This window comes from Phyllostomus discolor, chromosome 10, assembly GCF_004126475.2.
Source record: "Phyllostomus discolor isolate MPI-MPIP mPhyDis1 chromosome 10, mPhyDis1.pri.v3, whole genome shotgun sequence".
Lineage (NCBI taxonomy): Eukaryota > Metazoa > Chordata > Mammalia > Chiroptera > Phyllostomidae > Phyllostomus > Phyllostomus discolor.
Window position 1 is genome coordinate 72,023,386 of NC_040912.2, and position 25,639 is coordinate 72,049,024.

The following is a 25,639-nucleotide window of genomic DNA, read 5'->3' on the forward strand; positions in this document are numbered from 1 at the left end:
AATGTTACTTAAGATATTTAAAGCAGGACTCATTTGCAGAAAGCCACATGCTCACTTTGACTCCAGAATCCTGCAGTGGTGAACAGTGAAACCTCTGAACAGAGAATACTGACTAGCACTTAATAATTGCTAGGTTGAACTGTCCAGGTTGCACTTGGACAAGTCAGCTCATCAATCAAGACTCAAGGAGTTTTACCAGGAAAATGGGTTGTTGTGGAACTCAAATGCATGTTAGGTACCTAGTGTGTAGATGGTCCTAAATATCTGCTGTCATGATATGCCTGCTTTGATTCTTTTCCTCAAATCATGCCTCAGCTCAAATAAACAAATGAAACAGATGAACTGTGTGCATTTACTCACAATTGAACTAGAAAGATCTCCTTCTCTCAGTCTCTAGCAAATAACATACATACATCTCCATATATATATATATAGATACATAGAAGTATTTTTATAAAACTGAATATTCATGATTTTAAATTTGACATGCTGTCAGGTAAAAAATGGCCTATATGCTGAATTAACATCTCATTTAATGCCCTACCTAAAATATATTTTACATAAGACTATCAAAAAAAGGATAATATCAGTCACTAACACTGTAAATCTGACCACTTCATTAAGTTGAGGTGGAACAGAATAATTTCTAATATTATGTAGAGAAATAAGCATTCAGAGCATGTAATTCTGGTCCAAAAAAATGGCTCAACTGGTAAATGTCAGTAGCCAAGGAAAGCAATTCTACCACTTCTACTTAAAGTACACTGTAGCTCACCTGAATAAGCATTTCTTTCTTTTTTAATTGTAATCCTTTTTAAAAAATATTTTATTTATTTTTAGAGAGGGGAGAAAGGAGAGAGAGAGAGAGGGAGAGAAACACCAATGTGAGAGAGAAACAGCCATAAGTTACATGCCCTGACCCAGGACCAAACCAGTAATCCAGGCATGTGCCCTGACCAAGAATCAAATGGGCAAACTTTTGCTTTGCAGAATGATGCCCAACCGAGCCACACTGGCCAGGGCTGGAACAAGCATTTCCTTGAAGAATATTTGTTTAAGCAGAGCACTCTGTACAAAAACAAAAAACAAAACAAAATAAAACAAAACAACTAGCCATTCCAAGGACATCTTCTAAACCCATAGTCATGCTAAAATCATCCACATTGCTGATATGAAAATCTAGGCAAGAGAAAGAGCTGAGCCAGGGAAGGTGGATGGCAGAGAAATCAGTGGCAAAACCAACACAGAAGGTGATTTTTACCAACACGTAGTGTATGCTAACAAAAGAGCTTCTCTGAAAGGACTACAAAGAGTAAACAAAAACAGTCTTTATTTATTTAATGTCTCTGTTTCTTTTAGAATACTGGAAGCTATCATACTGGATATTTTTGAGCAACAGAAACATTTTTAATTTACAAGAAGGTGTTAAAGTAACACAATATCCATTAAAAAAACTTAAATAGTGGTTAAAATGGAAAATGAACCACTGAACTAAATCTTTTACATGTTTTATGGCAATCTCATAGAAAACTAATGACTTCAAAAGTTACAATATTTACATATGCCGACTTGAATGTCAACATTAGATAACATCATCTGCAACCGTGGTATCAGAAATCTGATAGCAAATTTGCTGCTCCGTCCCACTTGTGACATTATAGGACTTGATGAAGCATTCCAGCCATGGATATGTATCTACAGTCCAAAAGAAAACATTATTTAACCATTAAAATTAAATAAATAACTCCAGTATATCTAAGTATAATAGCTAAAAAAATTAACATTTACTTTGAAGCTTGACAAGTAAATAAATACACTTACCAAATGTAACATGATCTAAGTTTCCAAATTATATACTGGATTCATGTTATTGTTTCACAGCAATTCTGACTAATTTGAATTTTTTCTTAACAATAGGAAAAAGTAATTAAAGATGGGGTTTTTAGAATGTTGGATAGTGGAAATAGTAAGCTATCTCATTTCAATTTTTATTCCTTTTTTTTTCCTGCTAATTGCTCACTGATCTCCCTATTTTATTTCTTTCTTTCTCTTGGTTGACTGCAAAGATACTGATCCTGAAGTTCAAATGAGCTGAACCCCTTACATTTGTCAAGGTGAAACTACAGGTATCAAGTACTGAGTCAAGGCAAAGCTGGCAGCCATAGATGCCATTTCTAAGCTCTGCTTACTACCACATAAATCCATTTATAACAACTAGAGAAGTTTCTTATTGTTTCTTTCCTTCATGTTTGAGTTTAAAAGACATTAATCTTGTCCTCAATATTAGCAAGGGTCAAGCAAGACAGGTACTCTCCTACAGTGCTGGCAGAACTGTAAACATGTAAAATATTCCTGAAAAGCAATTGGGCAGTATGTATCAAAAGTCTACCAGGGCTGTGCTGTTTCCATACGACACTTTTATTTCCAGAAATCTAGCCAAAAGAATCCAAATAGCCAACAAAAATTAAAACTGACATTAAATGAAAGTATGTAAGTTAAACTTTGTTACAGATGTACAAAAACTATCTTTTTAGAATTGTTATGAAATGCATAGATTGACCAGGGAAAAATAAAGCCTAATTAAAAACAACCTATAAAAGTTAAAGTAACAGTTAAATATGCAGGGGGTAAAATTTGTTACTGATGAAAAACTGTTAGAAGAGTCAAACTGTTTTAATCTAATTTAGAGTCACAAGCCTCAGTGTAAGCACCACAGCGGCCACAGAAGGAAAACAGAGCTGCAGCAGGCGAAGTCTAAGGGCAGTCTGACCGGAAGGTCGGGTGGGTGAATCAATGTCATACAGAAAACAACCAGAGCTGCTACAAATAATTACAACAATAAAAATTGTAAAACCTGAAACTAGTTAATAATGAATAGAAAATTCACCAATGAACTAAACTAGCTAAATGGAGCTTGTTATAGAAAATGTTTCTTATCAACATTTCATCCCGGTTAATTTCAAATGTTATTATACATAATCATAGTATCAAAAGTGCTTGTGATCAAAACTGCCTATCCTTTATTATATTTCAAAATATTTAAAAAAATCTTTTCATTTCAGGAATTATGATTCATACTCATTTTATTCCTTCTACTGTTTAAACCAAAAGTAGATTACACAGTAATCTAATACTAATTAGCAATATTTGGATTCATATTTCAAAGTTTTTATACCTCTAAAAGTCCATAGATTAGATATAAACTAGGTGCTATTTTTAAACAAACAATGAATAGGATTGACAAAACATTACTGCCTACCGATTTTGACTCCTGGAGGGCAAAACATATTCATGATCCCATCCATACTTTCCTGAAGGTCATCATTGGTCAGGATTTCTGATGCTGGAATATGGAAGAACTTGTCCTTAAAAAATTATAGAAGCAAGCAATATTAATCTTTTATTAAAATTATAATTAATACAAAAGTAAAGAGGTGGGCAAAAGTCGCTTTACAACTGCATGGTGACATTCTTTTGAGTTAATAAAGCTATTGTGTAATAAGCATAACCTGCACATCTTTTTCAATACAAACCTCTGTAAACCTACTTTTGCCCACCTGTGTATTTAATACTATCTAATTAAAATTACCTAGGCTAAGTCACTCTATATCAAGATTGTAAAATTCATAAACTGCCAGTCTGAACTGTAACATCTGACTTACTACTTTAATATAAAAACATCTTTGAGGTATAAAGTCAAATTAAACTGCTTTGACTTAGTGATAATAAAAGTAATGATCATAAAACGGTGAGGCTTACTATTCTCTTGACACACATATGTTGAGTGCTTACAATATATAAGTGTTAAATTTAAGAGTATAACAGAGTTTTTTCCTTTCTACTAGATTATAGGGAGAAAAGGGATTTTGCTTGCTTTGCTCACTGGTACATCCTTATCACAAAGAACAGTACCTGGCACATAGACGGTGCTCATTAAACATTTCATACCTGGAGAGTCCTTGTTTGCCTGGGGACGCTGGGTCACACTGGGCAGTTTAACTATGTGAGTTGGAGAAGGGAGTTTGCATCCTGTGGCATTAGCTTGACCTCTGGGAGGGGCTGAAGCCTGAGATCAGTTACACGTACATTCGACCATGACTATGAGATAGAGCTCCAGTAAAAACCCTGGACACTAAGGTGCAGTGGAGTTTCCCTGGCTGGCAATACTTCATGTGTGTGGTTACACACTGTTGCCAGGAAAGTAACGTCTTCTACTCTACAAAAGAGGACAAATGAAAGTTCCACACTTGAAACTTTCCTGGACTCTGCCCGCTGCACGTCTTCCCTTGAATGATTTTAATCTGTATTCTTTAGCTGTAATAAACTGTAATGGTGAGTACAATGACTTTCAGTAAGTTCTGTGAGTCCTTCTAATGAATCAAAACTAAGGGTAGTCTTGGGGACCTCTGAACTTGCAACTGGTATCTGAATTAAGGATGGTCTTGGGAATCCCCAAACTTGGGACTGTAGTCAGAAAGAAGGGTGGCCTTGTGGAAACCTCCCTCGCTTCACCCAATATAACTATCACCCTAACAAATTACCTTGTTCCCTCTAATATGAGGGAACAAATACTATGAGAAGGCCTGCCAGGCCTAGTGAATGCTGACAGGTCATGTGTAGAGCGTGTGGCCATACCTCTCGGCCTTCAGCTCCTGGAACAGAATTTCTGTGTGGCATAAAAAATGACTCTTTCCTAAAATTGCTATTCCTCAATTTTTCATTATTCAGATAATAAGATTTACAGTGTAACATCAAAAGAGACAAATGCACAGACAATTTAAGATCTACACACTTGTATTTTATTTTTCTAAGTTGCCTTACTTAAATCTTCTTAGTAATAAAGTAGGTATGAATATATTAACATTCAAAAATTTATTTTTAGTTAGAAATATTTTCACCACCTCTGTTACTTACAGAATCCATGAGATAAGCTTCCAACACTCCTGTCCCATCGTCAAGAGTAAATGTCATCACAAACACATGTTGGAGGGGAACAACACCCAATACTGGTTTAGAAAAAAGATTAAACTGTATCAATCTTCTATTCCTTGTAATCAAAGTAGAGCAAAAATTGTTTTTGGATGGTACGTATCTGTTAATTGTTAATTTTGTTTATTAAAATAATTTAAAGGAAAAAGAAAAACTTACACATAAGCTTTTTTTGTTCCCTAATACTAACATATTAAGCTCATCTTAGCAGGTTCATTTTGAAACATCAGACTACCTGCACTGAGGCAATGACTCATACACAACTGTATCTTTTTTGATTAACTATTAATATATCTCTAAAATGAGTACATTTTAAAAAAATTTTTAATTGTTGTTGAACTATAATTTTCTATCTTTTACTCCCATCCCAGTGCATACACCCAGCCCTCCCCACCTCCCTCCCATTTCCGCACCCCCCCCCCCCCCCCCCGTTTTTGTCCATGTGTCCTTTATACTTGTTCCTGTAAACCCTTCCCCTTTTCCCCTGAAATTCCCTCCCTCTCCCTTCTGGTCACTGTCAGCCTGTTCTCTATTTCAGTGTCTTTGGTTATATTTTGCTTGTTTCTTTCTTTTGTTGTTTAGGTTCCTGTTAAAGGTGAGGTCATATGGTAGTACATCTTGATAGAAAACATAAAAACTGATTTATGAAATATAATACACTGCATGTTAGTCTTATGAAAGACAAAATTAAAATACCAGAATGCTCTAAACAATAGCATGCAGTTCAATATTTATGATTATGTAACACATCTCTCCCCTTTGTGCTATAAGTATAGGGATCACTTATTTTTGAAGAGATATTATCCAGTTGAATGGACAAAAATGTCAGAAAATCTGGGACTTCATAACTTGGTAAGATGAGAAAAAAGGAAGAATTTAACAAGCTAATAAATCATTTGAAAATTTATAAGTTAAATGAACATCTTTGTGTTTGGAAATGGAAGACATTCAATATGTTTATAGAAGGGAATATTTTTTCCACGTGTGGAATCAATGTTTGAACAGAACTAATGAGGAGGCAAGTAGGAAGAATAAATTAGGGCATACAGACATGACAGAAATTGTTAATACAGAGAACTGATTTTTAGAATTTAAGGGCTCTCAATAGGTTAAAACTGTGAGCTAAAACCAAAATATATGATTACAACACCTACTCTGAGGGACCGTACAGACAGACAGGTAACTGCATTTAGAATAGGATAGGGAGACCACAGTGGAGAGCGAAAGCTCATGTGAAAGGCACCTGGAATTTTATTGGACCACAAACAAAATAGGAGACAGCAGTATCACATAGCTGAATCAAAAGAAAAGGAAAGCAAAACCAAGTATACAGATTAATATCAACAGGTTCCTGGAACTGCAGTGAAACAACATGTAATGAAACCAATTTTACCAGATATTAATTAACAGAGACAAGAGTTAAGTTCCCAAGGCATCTTATCAGTGTTATAATAAAATGACACTGAACAGAATGAAATGGCATTATTCAAGGACCTGCTGTACGATGAGATTTTCACACAGAGTTGAAGCAGAGTGTCCACTTTTAGGGAAATAAAAGTTTTGTTCATATTCTGAGTTGGCCAATATTTGCAGCCCTATTTACAGATTTAATGGCAAACTTAGGGGAAAACACTGGTAATGTGAAATGTTTACTATGGAGGAGAAATAAAATACGTGTAAGGAATGTGGGGAAGTACCAATGGAAGTGAGATGCCTGCTTGCAGAAATAAAGATGAAATGCAGGTTCAACAGCTATCCTCAAAAGTATAAATCTGCTGATCTTACAGAAGGGAGAACAGATATACTCTAATTCTAGTAGACAGAATGTGGCCTAGGGTAAAATTATAGATAGGCATATTCTGCCTCACTATTAAAAACTTCCTAAAAACTAAGGGAATTTTTTGATGCAACGTAATGAGTCCCCTGTCACCAAATGAGTTTAAGCCAAGGCTAGGTGACCACAGTTGAGATTGTGATATAAAAAGATTCTAGTTCCAGCTAAAAGACTTGTATTGGGTAAAAAGTTGTCATAGCTATTTCTAAAACTGTGAAATCCCACAGTACTATGAACTAGAGAGATTTTTCAGAAGCTGATTAATACTGAAATAAATTACTGAACATTAAAATATATCAGTAAAGATTAGAAGGGACTGGCAAGTGTTCGAGTTTCCAAATATTTTAAACATTTACTTTATAGTTTTACTACAATGGCTGTGAATGGTTTTGCATAAGGAAAACTAAACTTTTCTCTGATTTTACTAGAGGCACAAATATTGAAATATAACCAGTGAAATCACCTTACACAAAGACAGTTAAGATCCAAGACACAGACATTTAGCTAACCTTCTGCCACAGAAGAAGGAATCCATGACATTTTATTCACCAGGTTATTTAGATTTTGTATTGGTCTCAAGGTAGAACACTTTCTACACCTGAAATTAACAAAACAAAATCAAATATTAAAACAAAATAATTTATTATAACTCATGTGACATTATAACTTATTTTTGCTGTTCGAGTATGCAGTTTAAAAAGTAAATTAAAACAGTACATTACCTTCTATACTGTACTGTACTGTATACTGCACAGTAATGTGCGTATTACTAACAGAATTATTTACAAAAATAAGCTTTTTACAATAGAAGCAATTAAAACAAGTATAGTTCAGGATAAACACCATTAAATTGAGAGTAAGGGAGAGGTTTCAGGTCCAGATTATTAATTAATTTGGCTGATTTCATTATTTGGTAAATGAAAAAGTTTAAACAGACATTCTCTAAGAACTTTCATTTATGGGTCTGTGAATGATAAGTAATAGCCGAGGTCTTAATTTGACATAGCCAATATGAGGAAATTTTTCTGACTAAAGAAGGTAGTACTAGCAATATTGGGGGTAATATATTCAGTGAGCACATATTTAGGGGTTTATAGTGTATGATTCCTAATACTATAGTTACTCTTCAAAATATAAATCAATTTAAAACTATATAATATACTAACATTGTATATGATTTAGTATAGGTATTTTTATTATATACAAAAATATTTTAAGTAAACTTTTTTTTTTTTAGGGAGGGAAGGCGGGGAGGGGGGGGGGAGAGAGAGAGAGAGAGAGAGAGAGAGAGAGAGAGAGAGAAACATCAATGTGCGGTTGCTGGGGGTTATAGCCTGCAACCCAGGAATGTACCCTGGCTGGGAATCGAACCTGGGACACTTTGGTTCCCAGCCTGCGCTCAATCCACTGAGCTACGTCAGCCAGGGGTTAAGTAAACTTTTTAATATATAACAGCATAATGTTTAAGAAATAAAAATATATACTTAAATAACTATATAAAATCAGTACTCAAGAGGTTCATGCAGATTCCTTTCCATTTGCATTCTGGGGAAAAATAGAGGGTAACTACAACAAATGGTATCCTTTCCCAACCTTCAAACACATCTAAATTTTTTTTAACAGAAAAAGGTAATTAAAGGAAGTTATTATCATTTTTAAAAAGGCATTATTAACTTTAGACATTCATAAAGTATACCAACTAAAAATTAATATACAAATTAAAAATTAAGGGTAACAAATAAAAATTAAATAGAGAATTCATAACTTCCAAAGCAGTAAAAGAGGCAAAGGAGAAAATTGAGAGTATTTGTTACATCATTTTATTTTCATTATATTTTTTCCATTACCAAGAACATTTTTTTATAAATCAATTCCATAGCAGACTGAAGAAAAAAGTAAGCAAAATAATTAACAAAAAATAAAGAAATAGTATAAGTGAAAAACAAGATAAAATATAGAAATAAAACCTAGTTATATCAGAAATTAATATACTTTAAACTTATCTATTTAAAAACCACCAAAATCTAGGCGTAAGTATTTATTCACAAGACTTATTAAAATACAACAGCAAAGGAACATGAAAGTAAAGGGATGAGAATGAAAATAGGGTACTATTCTTTTGGTTCGTAAGCAATTACGAACCAAAAACAAGAAACAAACAAACAAAAAACCCTGATAAAATAATAAAAGATTTTAAAAGAACCCTTAGGGCAAAAAAGCATGATTAGAGATAAAGTGATACAAAAGAACAAAGCAAACAACTAATTCACCAGGAGATGACATGCTGAACCTACACAAACCAGCCAAGAGCTTCCAAACCCATCAAGCTCACACTGACCTTTTTGAATAAAAGGTCACAAACCCACAATCACAGAGGACGTTAGGCACATTCACTAAGTAGTGAATAAACAGTTATAGTTACAAAGGAAAATAAAAGTTTTGAACATAATTTACAAGCCCGGCTAACAAATATAACTAAACATTAATAAACACTAAACACTACTATTGAAGAATATATATTCTTTAAAAATCTATGAAACTTAATCAAAATCTGAACAGACATATTCTAGAATAAAGCAGCTAAACAAATCTCAAAAAGTCATTATGAAATGAATCACAGTATTTGGTTAAAAAGTCATCTAACCAAAATGCAAACACAAACATAGCAACTGAAATGTATGTGTAAAAATTTTAAAAGAATTCATGGGCCAAAGATATCATAATGGAAATTATGAAACATGTAGCAGTGACAAAAAAAAACATTAAATACCAGTCTTGGGTTAAAGCCATGGCTAATTTTTGAGGGGAAAATTATAGGCTTACATATAAATATTAAAATATATTAAAATTAATGAATTAACATAAGTGTTCAATTAAAAACACTTGAAAAAGAAAATCTGAGGAAACCCAATGAAAGTAAAGGAAGAAAATAAAAATAAGAACAATGAAAAACAACAGAGCAACAACAAAAACAAAAGTTTGTTCAAGCGGAAAGAAAAGGAGATTTATTCCCACTGCCTCTTTCCAAACATGAAACTCTGTTTCTAGAACCCAGTATATTCTGATATGTTCTGATTACTCAGTGGCAACTAATTTGTAACTTTGTGGCCCAGAAACTCTGGAATTCAGTCACTTTTACTAGGATGCAGCTTTGAACCTCTCTCTGTAAGTAACAGCTAAATCCTCATGAAAGAAAACATATTATAATTAGTTTCTCAGGTAGCCTTATATCTAGCACATTGTAGGTACTCAAAATAATGCTGTCAAAACAATAGATGCATTTATTTAAACATTAATAAATAAAAAATTAGTAATAAAATATAAATAAAATAAATATAGTATATATAAAATTGGGACTTGGCAAGTATCCATTGACAATATAGTAAAACAAGTAGGATAAAAATATTTAAAGTAAAAATTACTCATAGAGAATGTTTAACCCCAAAGGTCCCCAGAACTGAAAACACACCCATAGTGATGGACTTTATCTTGTATGAGGAACGGTGCCGACAGGTCAGACAGTTCCAGGTCTTCGTGGCCAGACCTCACGGGAATCACACTGTGAAACTTATTGGCAAGTTTGTGGAGCTCACCGAGTGTGCCTCCTATTAAATGAGAACAAACAGCCCTTCAGGTTGGCCAAATATGACGCAGGCAAAATGAAGTGCCTATCAAGTAACACGAGAGGTACAGTAAAAGATGAAAGAAACTGACAGAAAAAGACAAAGTCATGAACTTAGAGATTTAATATGTTTATATATTTATTGTGAAAATATGATTTGTAAATTCAGGATCCTACACACTGATGAAACCACTACCTGAAAATGCTGAAACTTGAGTTATTATGAGGTTTGTGAAATTGTAACCATCTTCTTAAATTTATACAAGATGCTCTTTATGTCAGGAACGCCACAGTTCAAAGAATCAAAAGAATAGAGTTGTGAGACAAAGTAGGATTCTCGTTAAATTTACTATATACTACTAATGTCTAGGCAAGTTTAGTCCTGAGTTTGAAATAAATCTTTTAAACTTTCAGGTCAACATTACAGTTAAATATATATGCAAATAGTTCATGTACTATGAATTCGTGTATCGTGTCTGTTCATTTTCCCGGGGAAAACCACCCTACTTACCCCAATCCTGTGATGGGTGGGCGTGAAGACAGTGTGTCCGATGGGGCACCATTATTACATGGCAGCATTATCTAGGACAACTCAAACCTACTGGTCCCTTTTCTGCTGTACTTTTTATTTACACTGATAATTCTTCCTCTCCAGGGGAAGTGAATACGATCTATAGAAGTACTTTGGTGTATTTCCTAAAATTTGTATACAATTTGTAACATTAAAATTGCATTGTGAGGTGGATGTACTTCTAGCACAGCAGACCAAAGACATCCAAAAATAACACTTTTCCAGAAAAGCAAAAGCACTGGCAAATTTGTCAATTCCACTTTTTCACAACTCTAGAAATTAACCAAAGGCTCCCAACAATCCAAAGATAAATTTTGTTTTTTCAAACAGTGAATGAATCCATTTTGGTAAGAACAGTGGCTGTATGGTGTTTTAACTTGGTTCCCATCCCTCCTTCTGCAGCTCTGGGACAACTGGAAGTCACAGCTCTGCCCCGCCACACTGCAGTTTGATCACAGCCTCGGATTCACTAGGGTGACAGCACTCAGAAACATAATAAAATAAAATATTACATTTTGATGTAACCGTTTTAAATTTTAAAGTGCTTTCGCATACACTTTCATTAAAAATCTCTAGAGGAAATATTACATTGGGTGTACTTAATTATTCAATAAATATTTATTGAGGGTCAGTCATATACCATGTGTACCACGCCAGGTGCTAAAGATGCATACATTAAAATAAACATGTATTCTGTTTTTAGGGAGCTTTCATTCTAATAAGAAAACAATTCTATCAACCAACAGATAAAACACAAATATAATACCAGAAGTGCTCTATGGAAGTTCATACAGTATGTAGTCTTAAGGACCAGTGAAATCTGCCTATTGAATAAGAAAAAGTGCTTCTTACATACCGGTGCTCATTAAATATTACATGTGACTTGCTAAAGAAAAGAAATTACTGAGTTTACTTCTGAAGATGTACTAGAACAGAAATTCTCAAGAGAATAGCAATGAAATGGCAAAAAGTCACAAGAAATAAACAGGGTTTAGGAATTGCCACTAGTTCAGTAAGGCTGGCGGGTGGGATGCTGATTGTAGATGAGACTTAACGTTTTGGGGATAAGTGGTAATTAAAGATCAGGTCAGGAGCTAAAGAGACCTTTTAATTCAAGCTTATCTGCACCCTCGAGGCCATCCTGGCTTCAGCACAGAATTCTGTGGGAGGCAGTATACACAGGAGGGCCCTAAGGCACATGTGACATCCTCCTAGTTGGCCCTACAAGGACAGTTCTTATAAAACCTCATAGGACCACAGCTTGTTTTATTTTTATAGCTTACAAATACTGTCACTCCATTTTTTTTTTAGATTTTTTTTTTTGTTTATTCATTTTAGAGAGGGGAAAGGAGGGAAAAAGAGAGGGAGAGAAACATAAGGGAGAGAAATGATGTGTGGCTGCCTTTTGAGCACCAGTCTACTGGGGATCTGGCCCGCAATTCATGCATGTGCCCTGACTGGGATTCGAACCAGTGACCCTTTGGTTCACAGGCCCGCACTCAATCCATTGAGCCACATCAGCCAGGATTCTTACCCCATTTTTTTGTATGCATGTATGTGTCTGTGTGTTTTTGTTTTTAAATCCAGTTCCTTGTAGATTAAAATATTGCTAAGGAAATAAGATACCACATTTTACTCATCAAAGTGGCGAAATTTTTTAAAGTGCTAGTGTATGATGACAAGGGTAGGGGAACGAATAATCTCATACTCTGCTAAAGCATATGCAGACTAGGATAACTTTACTAAAAAGGAATGGGCAACATTTACTTAATTTCTTGTGTTCCCATAATTACACGTCATGCAAAGGGGAGATACGTTCATCACAGGGTTACAATTCAATTCCACTACTTAACACCTATTTGGGGAAAGACATGGGAAAAAGTCTGTGGTTCAATACATATATTAGATAAAAATAAAACAAAAGTGGAAAAGCAATGCAAAAATAAATATGACTCAAAATTTTATTTTTAAAAAACATGTCAAATTATCTTATTTCAAGGGTCCCTTCCTTGATTTAGATATCAATAGATGATATCTAGCCCTGGCAAGGTTGCTCAGTTGGTTGGAACGTAGTCCCATATATCAAAAGGTTGTGGGTTCTATTCCCAGTCAGGGCACATACCCTGACTACAGGCTCCACCCTCGATCGGGTCTCTACTGGAGGCAACCAATCAACGTTTCCCTCTCATATCAATGCTGTCTGTCTGCCTGTCTCTTCCCCTCTCTCTTTTCCTCTCTCTCTCAAATCAATAAACATATCCTTTGGTGAGGATTAAAAAAATAAATGATATCTATTTCATTCTACTTTTTATGGAAAAACAGTGACACCCAGTGGCCAAGATAACAACAACTGTACATCACAAGCAGTATCAATGATTCCTCAGCTTGATAATCAGCTTGGATCTGATTTAAGATTACATGCAAAAAGCCAACAAAATGAACAAATGCAAACTACTTAGTTTAACGAACAATTTCAAAATGTCATTGAGATAAATATATGTGTGTATGTATATATTTGACTCTAGTTGTTATGGATAATATATTCCATGTTACAAAATTTAACAATATTTTGACTTTACATGTCCCAGGTTGCCCCTAAAATATATTTAATAATAGTCACAAAAAGACATAAGCAAAGACGTAATCTAATAAAACAGTAACTTAAATATCTTACCTTCTAGCAAAATTAGACAGTCGTTTGAAAGTGGGAGAATACCATTGTTTTTCACAAAATGAATAGCTACTTTTCGTTCTCCCTGATCTTTAGTTGTCCAGACTTTCGAATCATATAATGAGGTATTTTGCAGTTTTGTATCTGGAGTTTTAGTTGCATTCTCTTGCAAAATTCGATCCAAATCATCTTCACGCAGAACTTCCTGCCTAAAACCATCATCAATGAAATTAACACAAAACTTTGGAAATCCAATTTTACAAACTACAATTAAAAAATTGTTCATATGCTGATGAGCCAGCTACTTAGATTAAAGACTCTTATTCAACAGAAAAATACTTGTATTTCACGGCTAAGTAGCTCCCTCTCAACTACATTAACCATCACCAACTTCCTTGCTGGGTTCGGTGACATCGAGGGCACTAACCACAATGATTTCTAGCACCTATTCGCCCTTTGCTGTCAGGAGGGCTAAGCTCCCCGGTGGAACAAGAAAACGCGGCAGCCTCTCCCCGACTTCTCTCCAGTGAACAGCAACTCATCACCTAAGAAATCTCAGGTCTAGAGATTACTAGTGTTACAAACCAGTATTTGTTTCCGTTCCTTTTAGAAAGCCACACGGTAAAGCACAACAGAGCAGACGCGGCATGATCTGGATGATCTGTGAAACTTGAGGTAACACCTCCTAACCTTTCTGAGGCAATTTCCTTCTTTGTTTAAAAAAATTAATATAGAGGGTTTTTGTTTCACAAAGTTATGTGATTTTACAGCATTTGACAAAACTATGATTTGATAATACTTCAAAAATTACCTAAAATCTATATTTTTTACTCCAACTACCACAGCAAATTAAAGTAAGTAGAAGAGAGTCAGTCCCTCCTTTTACTTAAGGAGGTTTGGTGATCAAAAATCTCCACAAACAGTAGTATACTTAGATTTTAGAGGGGGATACATGTATATTAGCACACATAGAAACATAAACACAATATATGAGCACACAAATATAATGGAGATGTGTACATACTGGAGTGGGCAAAAGTAGATTTACAATTGTGGGTACACAAGTTTGTTCTTGTATTATTTTTATTAATTGGTATATTATCTTTGTATTTTAACTGTAAACCTACATTTGCCCATGTCTGTTTTTATACACTATATGCTTAGAGAAAAGACAGTGGAGCTGATAAGTACGCATTCATGCTAATGTCTTATAAATTTATATATTTATATATTAGTTGATATTTAGAATAAAAACTTCGAGAGGTACTGAGAAATTCTCAATTACTAACAAGAATTTAAATTATATTTACCATATTGTAGTTATTAAACAGAAGAGAAATACTCATATTTCCAACAAGGCTTTCTTTTGTTTTTTTCTGGACATGGTTTTTATTATATAACTTCTTTCAGAAAGTAAGTTTCCATTTCTTATTTTATTTTTTATTTTTTTATTTTTTCCATTACCATTTATCCCCTCTATACACTCTTCTACCTCCTCTCACCCCCCTTCCTGCCCGCAGTCAGCACACTGTTTTCCAGCAAGGCTTTCTATACCACCTAATTAAAAATTTCAACTAACCAGACGTCTTTTCTAATTTAAGAATTTTAGTTATTTTGGCTATTCAGGGTCTTTTTTGGTTCCACACAAATCTGATGATTTTTTGCTGTATTTTGTTTTAAAAATGTCATTGGACAAATACCATATGAACTCACCTTTAAGTGGAACCTAACCAACAAAACAGAAGATGTGGATACAAAGAGTGACCAGAGAGTGACCAGAGGAGAGCGGGGAGAGGGATAACAGGGGGAAAGGGGGGAGGGGCAAGCAAAGGAACACAAATAGGGGGCTCATGGGCATGGACAATGGGGGGATTGACTGGGGGAGGGGGAATAGGGCAGGGGAGAGCAATGGGGGAAAAGGTGGGACAATTGTAACTGAACAACAATAAATAAAAAAAAAAAGAAAAAAATGTCATTGGGGTTTTGATGGGGATTACATTAAATCTGTATATTGCTTTGGGTAAAATGGACATTTTAACTATACTGACTCTTCCAGTCCATGAATGTGGACTATCTTTCCAATTCACTTGAGTCTTTTTCAATCTCTTTTAATAATGGTCTGTAGTTTTCAGTATATAGGTCCTTCACATCCTGTGTTAAGTTTATTCCTAGGTATTTTATTCTTTTTTTTGTTGCAATTGCAAAAGGAACTGTTGTTTCCATTTCTTTTTCTAAAATTTCATTATTATTAACATACAGGAATACAGTAGATTTTTGCACATTGCTTTTTATATGCTGCAACTTTCCTATATTTGTTTATTGTTTCTACAGTTTTTTCGTGGACTCTTTAGGATTTTTTATATGAAAGAAAATCATGAAAACTATATAATCTTATTAACCGATACAACCCCAATAAATTTAAAGAAAGAATTTTGGTTATTAATGGTGTACTTTTAAAAATGTCTTTTTGTGACAAATGTGCGAGTCTTCCCAAATATTTTCATAGTTTATTGTTTGCATTTACCAGAGCTACTAAATTGAATTCCATATTTAAAAACAGACCCTACTTTTATTTACTATAACTAAGAAGTATCAGAAAGATTTACTTTCTAAGAATTTAATATTTTCTCTTAAAAATGTTACCATTCTATCAAAATATACCATATTTTTGGGACTATAAGACTCACTCACCCTCCCCCCGCAAATTTGGGAGGAAAATGCAGCAGCGACCCTATTCCTGCCTTTTGTGACCCCGCGCCATCACTGCCCACCCCCCAGCAAGCCAGGTAAGCTACATTCGGTCTATAAGACGCACTTACCCTTCCCCCCAAACTTGGGGAGGGAAAGTGCGTCTTGTAGTCTGAAAAAAACGCGTAATACATAAAAGCACAATCTCTTCATTGCTAGAACTTAAACTGATACATATAAAACATATATCCACAAATATTATGAAGTGAAACTTGTTTTATTACAGAAAATACTTACAGTGAATGACATTTAGGACAATGAAGTTTAACAGACTGGAAGAGTCTTCTGGGCTTATAGGACCTCAGTTTTGCTCGGATCCGATAGTGATGAGGAGCTTTTTGCTTCAATATAGCACATATTGGGGTGTTCTCCAAATACTGATGGTCTGTAAGTACTACAAAGAATTTTTAGATTAAGGTATAATAATCTACAAGAAAAATAAGTACTTTCATGACATGAATCCCCTTGAACATTTATACAATAAAGTCCCATCAAGTTGTACTATCAACCTCATTAATATTTTGTCACATTTATCGTTTCCATCTGTCTTTATCTTTGCCTCTCTCCACATTTATATAAACCTTACAGATACATAATTCATTTATGTGTGAATGTATGTGTATATACACATATATATATGTATATATGAATCATCTGGGAATTATTTCCACACATCACGCCCCCTTATCCCTAAATATTTTAGTGTATATTTCATATAAACAAGAAATTTCATTGACATAATACAGTGCAATTTTCAACATCAGAATTTTTAATATTGATGTAATATTATCACTGAATCAACAAACTTTAATCAAATTTCTCCAACTGTTCTCATAATGTTATTATTCATCATTTTATTTCCAGGTCAAGGACCCCATCCTGAACCCTGTATTTCATTTGGTTTTCCTGTCTCTTTGGACTCCTTTAATGTAGAATGGTTCCTCAGCTTTCTTTGTTTTCATGATACTGATGTATTTGAGAGGCCGTTTACTTGAGTGTTCCTGGCTTTGCTCATGAAAAGATACTAATTATGTGTTTTTGGCAGCAACAGTATACAGATGATAGTGTGGTCTTCTCAGTGCATCCCAACAAGAGGCATATGCTTTCAGTGTCTTCACTCCTGGGGATGCTACCTTTGCTCAGTTGGTTAACATGGTGTTCAATAAATTTCTCAGCTATAAACTTATTTTCCCCCCTTTTTAACTAATAAGAGAGTAAATAGGAAAATATAAATATGCCAATCTTGTTAAATATTAAAGATCCTCCTAGTTAAGGACACATTGGTGATTCACAACTAAATAAATTATTACTATTATGGTTGCAAAATGGTGTTTTTTTCCTAAGTTCACCATTGTTTTTACATTTATTAGTTGCCATTTTATTGTAATAAGAGCTTTCCATTCAATTTCATTTATTCATTTGTTTTGTTCTTTTATTTACTATCCACACAAAATAATGGATTGCTACATTATTCCATAGACCAGTTCTATCCCATCACTAGTATTTTTCATTTTGATGCTTAATTTGTACAAGATTTGACATGTTCCATTGTTAACTGAGGACTTCTTTTCTCTCTGGCACAAGATATTCCAGAACCCTAGAGTCTCCCATTTTTCCTAGGGACCCGGATTCCTTTTAAGGGCAAATATTATTTATAAACCAAGATCTATGCACTGAGCGTGTTCACTGCCAGAGGGCACCATTGTTTCTATGGCTTTCTGTTGATAGAGCTAGGACACATGTGCACACATGTTGATACCTATACTTACAGACATCACCTGTGTATAATGTATGTGTGAATATGTATGTGAGTGAATACATATGTACAAATACACATCTGTATCTATTTCTGCATCTATCCACAAAACCATGAATTCATATGGACACCTCCAATTTCAATACAATACCACAAGAATCTTTCTTCTGGCCTTCCCCTATTTCAGTTACATATCCTTTCTCCAATAATGAGAAAAATATTTTATAATTGTATATTATAGAACATTAAGAGACTTGTGCTTATTTGTTTTTAATTTTCAAATCTCAGCTGAATTAACAGAAAGGGGGCATGTGATAAATTAATATCATTGTTAACATAAAATTACAGTTTTGGGGCATATTATAAGGAGCTGTTTTATGGATGCTCCTAAGTGCACAATGTGAAATAATTAAAATGTCATATTAAGATATTTTACAATCTCCAACTAAAAATAAGCCCCATTGCACTGTTAAATGGTATATGTTTTATAAACCTGACAGCTATGTAACGTAAAAACATATATCTTTCTGGGTTCCATTTTATGAGTGCGAATGAGGTAAAGGAATAAAAGATAAATATCGATATATGAGTATTTTTGCGCTCATGGATGGTATCTGCTCTTGGTATTTCATGGAAATGGATTTGTGGACATGTGTAAGAGCGGGCTTTATAAACTCACTACTATGCCTGCATTTCAAAAAGGAAGTGTGGCCTTACTTGTAGCTGACAGCTGTTGACATCGTTCTATCTCATACAATGACACCGATCCGGAGCCTACAGGAGGTGGAAGGTAAAAGGAATTATACAGTTTTAAATCTATTAAAATTCAATGTGGTGCTGAAAACTATAAAACATTGCTGACAGAAACTGGAAATGATCTAAACAAGTAGTAAAATACGCCATGTTAAGGGATGGGAAGGTTCAATATTTTTCTAGTTAGTTAATGGTGATCATTCTGAAATGTCTAGGAGGTATACTTATGTTTGCAACTTACTTGAAATGAACAGAAAATGATACACCAGACTGGTAGATTAAGAGAGATAGATAACAGAGCAAACAGAGTAAAATGCTAACTGGAGAACGAGGTGATGAGTATGTGAGCGTTCACTGTACAACTGTTTCAACTTTTCTGTATGTTTGAAAATTTTTACCATTTTGGAAAAACAAAATGTGAAGGAAATAAAAGAGAGAGGTAGATAAAATAATAAACTTACTAAATTTAATAGGATGACTTGAGGATCACTATAAAATAGAAATTTTACTTAACAAGAATGCAAAAGTAGTGAACAGAGCAGTAAATTTTAATAATGCTTTCTAAAATGAAGAATTTAAGACTTTAAAAAGTATCCATATTGTAATTACTTTACCTTACATTCTATTATATAGACATATAATAGTATATACTATTTTATCAGTTATGGGGCACCATATACAAACACATGGATTATTTGTCCCTCCCAACACGACTAATAAACTGCATAAGAATCCGTGGCAAGAGAACATGAGTGGACATGTGAAGCTGGCAAAGAATAATTTCAATGAATCTGATTACTTAATATCTGCCATTCTGCATGAAGTGGAAACAGTGGTAAAAAGTTTAAAATTAGTCAAGTAATGAGAAAATATGTGTAAAATATATACACGGTCTCCCATAAACTGATAATAAAGAAGGTGACAGAAAATCAAGAGCTGACAATTCAAAGGAGTGAAAAGAGCTGATAAATATATGATAAAATGTTTAAGTTTCCAAGTTCATGGGGAAATTAAGTATCCCTTTATACCTGCCAATTTCTTAAGAATCACATACACTGATAACCTCCCCTGCGCTGTCAGGGAAGGACATTCTCCCACAATGTTTTTGCATATGAATCCTATGACTTTGGCATATGATTTGGCACAGTTTATAAAAATAAAAATGTGCTTACCCTTTTATCATTCAACCTCACTTTCAGGAGTTTATTTTAGAGAAATAAAGGGGATGTTTAGTAAATCACTATTTGTCAGAACAAAACAAGGGAAATAACCAGAATGTCTATCATGTAGAAAATGGCTGAATTAATAAGATTAGATTCTTATTATAAAATATAATGCAACTATTAAAACAGTAAGTTGGAGCTATATAAACATCCCAGAAAGAGGATTATGATAGTGCAAGTGGTATAGGAGGGTCCCATTTTTGTAAACATTTTAACAGAGGGAAAAGGCCTATCTGTTCATGCACTAGTATATCTATTTGTAAACATGTGAAGGCTTTGAAGGAATCACACTACACTATTAACGTTAACTCTGGAAGTAGGGCCTAAAGGCACAGAAAACTATGTAACTTGATATTATGACTTGTATTACTTTTGTAATTTAAAATTAATTTTAAAGTCCTTTTAAAAGGAGGAAAGAGATTTCAAAGTGTAATTACTAATTATACTATCTCCAAAAGACCGTCAGTTGAGTTACATTGGCCCCCTAATGGTTGTTCAAGTAATCATAGCTCAGGCTAAAATGCCATCATCAAGGGGCTAGGAAATGTGGACTTTTGGCAGAAAGAAAGAAAAAATAAATTTAAAATATACGCAAAAAAAATTTCAAATAGCCTGCACTGATATGTGACTGGCTTTGCCATCAGTTAAAAGCTAAGTAACCCAGGGCAAATTATATGACACCCAACCCTGCTTCATTCAAAGCCTCAGTTCCCTTTCTGTAAAAAGAAGAAAATAGTATCAGGCTCATAGTAGTGCTGTTAGGATTAAATAATAATGCATGTAGGCACTTACTAAGTGTCTACCAAGTCATACAAGTTAATTTTAGTGCTTACCCTTACTGGTATAGAAAGACAGTAAACACCTATAAAATGACTCTGGACCATAGTAGAGGAGTTAGACTGTAAGATACAATATATATACAAGATAAAAACATGACATGCATGCTGGGTCCTAGAATGTACAAAGAGCTATTAAGACAAAATGGTAAAAGATAAAAAATCTTACAAACTGAGAGTTTTAAAATTTAGAAATTTGAACAGTCACTTATTCAGATGGACAATAACACAATGCATAACCAAGTGTTTATTAGTATCTTATAACTAGATATTTGATTAACTCAATGAAGTCTGAAAATCATGTATACATCTAGGATATATGATGAAAAAAATTCTTAGGCTGTTTGAAATAAAGCAGGGAAAACCACCTTTGCTCCTTTTAGACACTAACATGAAAAAAACAGTTGCCTAAGGAATTAATACAGATTTTAAATTAATGAATAAATACACATATACACATAAACATATATGCAAAAAATACTACATATATCACAAATCAAGTAATCCCTACTACCCTTATTTGAAAAAAAAAAAAGAAAATCTAATTATACAATTAAGGAACAATGTTTACCTTTTTGCATAGGCACAGATAAAGATTTAGTACGTTCCTTTACAATGAATACAGGTTTAACAAAAGACAAGAGACAGAGATAGGAAGATACTAAAATGGAAAATTAATGTTGACAAAGCCATTTTACTTGGCAGATATTAAACTGTCGATGTTAAAAATTGTCCTTACTTGTTGGAACGCTGTCCTCACATTCTGATTGACATATACCATCTGAACACTGACTGGCTGTCAAACCTGCATATTCTAATACCCTATAATTGAAAGAATATAAGTTCAAATTGAATAAAACAAAGTCAATATGGTCAGTTTAGCTTTATGCATAGAAACCAAAACTCACTAAAATTGTATAAGAAATTCTGTTTTGTGTGTATGCATTCCTCAGTTAAAGGTCTACATACAAAAAAAAAACAAAAACAAAAACGTCTACATACCTGGAGTTCCAAGGGCCCCCAAAATTAAAAAAAAAAAAACCTTGAGTCTAGACAGATACAAATGTAACAGTGGGATGATGAAATACTGTGGACAAAAATAAGTTGGTAATTTAATGGATAACATTCTCCTGACAATCTCACTCTAGATTCAAGAAGTAAAATGTTATGCTGCTATATATTACATATGAGGAAGTAGTGAAACTGATGTAAGATTCTTAAAATAGACTGTTAAAATAGTTAATTTAATTGGCTTTAAAGTCATTGGTTTCAATATATTAAAATTTAGTGAATATCTATGTCATTTTGATATACTAAAAGGGCTATTTTCTATATATATATATTTTATTTTCTGTATTTCTTTGAAGATAGGCAGAAGATATATTTTTCTTGCTCTAGAATACTGATCAAAAAATTTCTGTACACAGAGACACTAGAAATATGTAAGGAACTACATATATAGTAAGATTTAAGGTAATATTTACTCTCTGGAAACAAAAGTTTAAAAAATATGATACCCTAAAACACTTCAGTTACCTATTTATCAGCAATGGGCACTTTAGAAAGGCCAGTATCATTTTTTGAGGCAGGATCACGTATGTTTGGAATGCTAGATAATGTACTGAGTTTTCCAAACTTCAGCTAAGCTCCAGTTTCTCCTCTTTGTTGCTGTTCTTGGAGACTGTGGCAAATGGCAGAACAGCAAGAACAGTCCTGAGCATGCAAGTGGAAACCTTAGACAGTATCCCTAGCTCTGCTACTATTTGGCTGTTTGAACCTACAATCACTGGATTTCTGTTTCATTTGGTTGATCTCACTAAAAACAAAATGAATAATGCCACAGAATGCTATGAGGATCAATTATAAGGAACCTATTAGACCCCCCTTGCCATCCCCAAATAATCTCTTATCTCGAAAATCAGTTTAATTAACACTTTACTTACATTTTTTAAATAGGTATATAATAAGCTTACTTTTTCAGTTGATCCACATCAGAGTCGCCTTCCAGCAAGACTCTGATCCCCCGACCATAACTGGTGCCTCCGTGGAGATGAAACTCCAGAGCTAACGATGTTGACTGGTTTGCTGAATTCACTGACTGGAGTTTCGTATGGAGGCTATAAATTCTAAGGAAGCTTCCTACCTAAAAAGAGATTATCTTTTTCAGAAAATGGAGGAAAATCAAACAAATGCTGGTACTCAAAGCATTTAACAACTATAATGGGGCACAGCCCAACAACAAGGTGCGCTGATCAATCAGAAAAGATACTGGTGTGGTATACTGGTAGGGGTGTGTACTGAGCATCAACCCCAGAGACGCTGCACCAAAACCAAAATGGGTGTGTGTATACAAATATACATTCAAAAGTGAGGCCTATTTCTACTTACAGATCATAAAGTATGCAATAAGATTCAGCCCTAGCACTGGTAAAATAGAGCAGTTAAGAAGGCCATGACCTAAACCAAGTGGAAGCCCTCCATTTGATTAATAAATCTATTTGATTAAGGTTTCTAAAAATAACTTGTATTAACTACTTTAAGGCAAGGTTTAGTTAAATATGATCACTAAAATTCTCATTATAAGAATATTAGAAAATAATTTAAAATCTGCTACATATCAAAATAATACATCCCCTATTCCACCAGTTTATGAAAACTTTTACAATAAATGATTTGTGTCTGTACATTATAATGTGAACACGTTCTGTGACTTTAAATATAGGATTAAACTATAGTTCTAGTTTAGTTATAGTCTAGTTATAGTTATAGTTCTGAACTAAATGTTCTATAGTTAATGTCTATAGTTAAGTTTTGCTAAATGTAATCTTAAAAATACCTTTAGTTATAAAGTATTAATATGCTTTTAACATATATGACTTAAAATGAGGCAAATGGAATTGTTTATCAAAGACACTGACACCTACTCAAAAGAAGAAGCTCTATAACCTAAATGACATTTATTTTTATGAAGAGTTATAAACAAAATGAGTTACTAAATAGAAATGTTAATTTATCTGAATAAGGCAGCACTCTTTACTGCTGATGACTGTGGGAATACAATTCTCTTTTTTCCTTTCAAGGTCAGAAATGAATAACAGTGGGAGCTTCTATGTAACAGCAAAGTACACAAGGGGGGATACAAAAAGATGAGATAATAAACCAACCTCCCACCTCTGCTTATTGCTGTTTCAGTTAATTGTATTTCTCCTCACCACTCTCTGGATTTGATGGAGAAAAGAAATGGGAAAAAAAAAAGTAAGGGGGAATAATCCACACTCTCAGATGCTACTCATCTTCACTCTCAAGGGTCTTTTCCCTACCCGAGTAAAGGATTTTGTGAGGGGGAGCTAAGGCAGTTTTTAGTGTGTTCTTCTCTGACTTCTTCCCTAACATCTACATCAGAGGAGGGAACGGGGCAGTCAGAGAAGGAAACACATACACACCCACACCCACACCCACAACTAATTTTCCTCACGGTATCCAAAGTAAGATACTAAAAGAAAATATAAAAGAGTCTATTTCTATTCACTTTTATCTGACTTTTCTGAGCATTTACTGTAATTGGTGATTCTTTTATAATATATAGAATACACCAGTGCAGTACATGTAAGCCTCACAAAGGACTTAAAGAAGGCCGAACCCAAGGAGGAAGATATCATATTCACAAATAAAAAGCTTCAACATTATGAAGACAATTTTCCTTTAATCTTCAAAGTCAATGGAATTTTGATCAAAATCTCCAATGTCTTTTATTAAATTTGAAAAGCTGCTCTGAAATGTATATGAAAGTAAACAGCCAAACCAGTCTTGATGACTAAACTGGGAATGGGGCCTTGACTTGGGGAATATCATTTAAAAATAAAGGTACAATAATTAAGACAGTCTGGCATTAATACAGACACATGTATGAATATAAATAAAGCCTAAAAATATAATGTCAAAGAACAAAGCAAGTTACAGAATGATACGTATACAATATACATTTTCAGGCAAAAGTACATAAAATATAATAAACGTGGGTATACATACCTACGTATTAGGATATGTAGAAAAAGGATATTGGGGAGCAAAAACGAGAATATGCAGAGGTACAAAAAAGGTTCAGTATGTAGAGTTTTATCTCTTAATAATCAAAAGTACCTTTTAGAAACATTAAATGTGAATGCCAAGACACCGGTGTTTATTACACTATCTTCTCTATTATTGCATTTCAAAATAAAATTTAAAGGCCAAGGGAGAATTTATTTATGTAAATAGGCTATAAAGGATGATGATTTGTTATTTCCAGACATTCCTTTTGAAGGCAGGACTGTATATTTTTCAAGCATGTTAAATATACTAGGAAATATGCCAGATGCTCTATTATACCAGACAAACGCTGCCTAGTCTGTTGGTAATGTCAGGTTCCAGAAATGCAAAGAGGGAGTCTTAACCAAATAATTATAAAAACTACTTTAAAAAACTGTTACAAAAGCCCATTTCAATGCAGAAAATTAAAAATAAAGCAAGGCAAATAAGGGTATTATGAAATCTCTAGCCCATTAGAAATAATTTAAAGATTCCACATAAACTCTCATGAATTTCACTTTACGTTTAATATTTTTAAAGATCTCTACATGTCCAAAAATAGTAAGTC

The 25,639-nt window shown here is 33.8% G+C and overlaps 1 protein-coding gene across 6 annotated transcripts in view; it reads right to left on the reverse strand.

Moving 5' to 3' along the window:
* Nucleotides 1-338: 338 nt before the first annotated feature.
* Nucleotides 339-25,639, reverse strand: part of POT1 (protection of telomeres 1) — a 70,407-nt gene continuing 45,106 nt past the window's right edge. For all 6 annotated transcript variants that reach the window (XM_028526145.2, XM_036010863.1, XM_036010864.1 and 3 more), the window contains 10 exons: nucleotides 22,977-23,146; nucleotides 21,743-21,825; nucleotides 18,909-18,965; nucleotides 16,673-16,829; nucleotides 13,691-13,896; nucleotides 10,293-10,428; nucleotides 7,333-7,421; nucleotides 4,915-5,006; nucleotides 3,260-3,365; nucleotides 339-1,695 (listed from right to left, as the gene is read on the reverse strand). In XM_028526145.2, coding sequence (XP_028381946.1) covers nucleotides 1,583-1,695; nucleotides 3,260-3,365; nucleotides 4,915-5,006; nucleotides 7,333-7,421; nucleotides 10,293-10,428; nucleotides 13,691-13,896; nucleotides 16,673-16,829; nucleotides 18,909-18,965; nucleotides 21,743-21,825; nucleotides 22,977-23,146 — 1,209 coding nt within the window. In that variant the 3' untranslated portion in view covers nucleotides 339-1,582. The remainder of the gene's footprint in view (nucleotides 1,696-3,259; nucleotides 3,366-4,914; nucleotides 5,007-7,332; nucleotides 7,422-10,292; nucleotides 10,429-13,690; nucleotides 13,897-16,672; nucleotides 16,830-18,908; nucleotides 18,966-21,742; nucleotides 21,826-22,976; nucleotides 23,147-25,639) is intronic.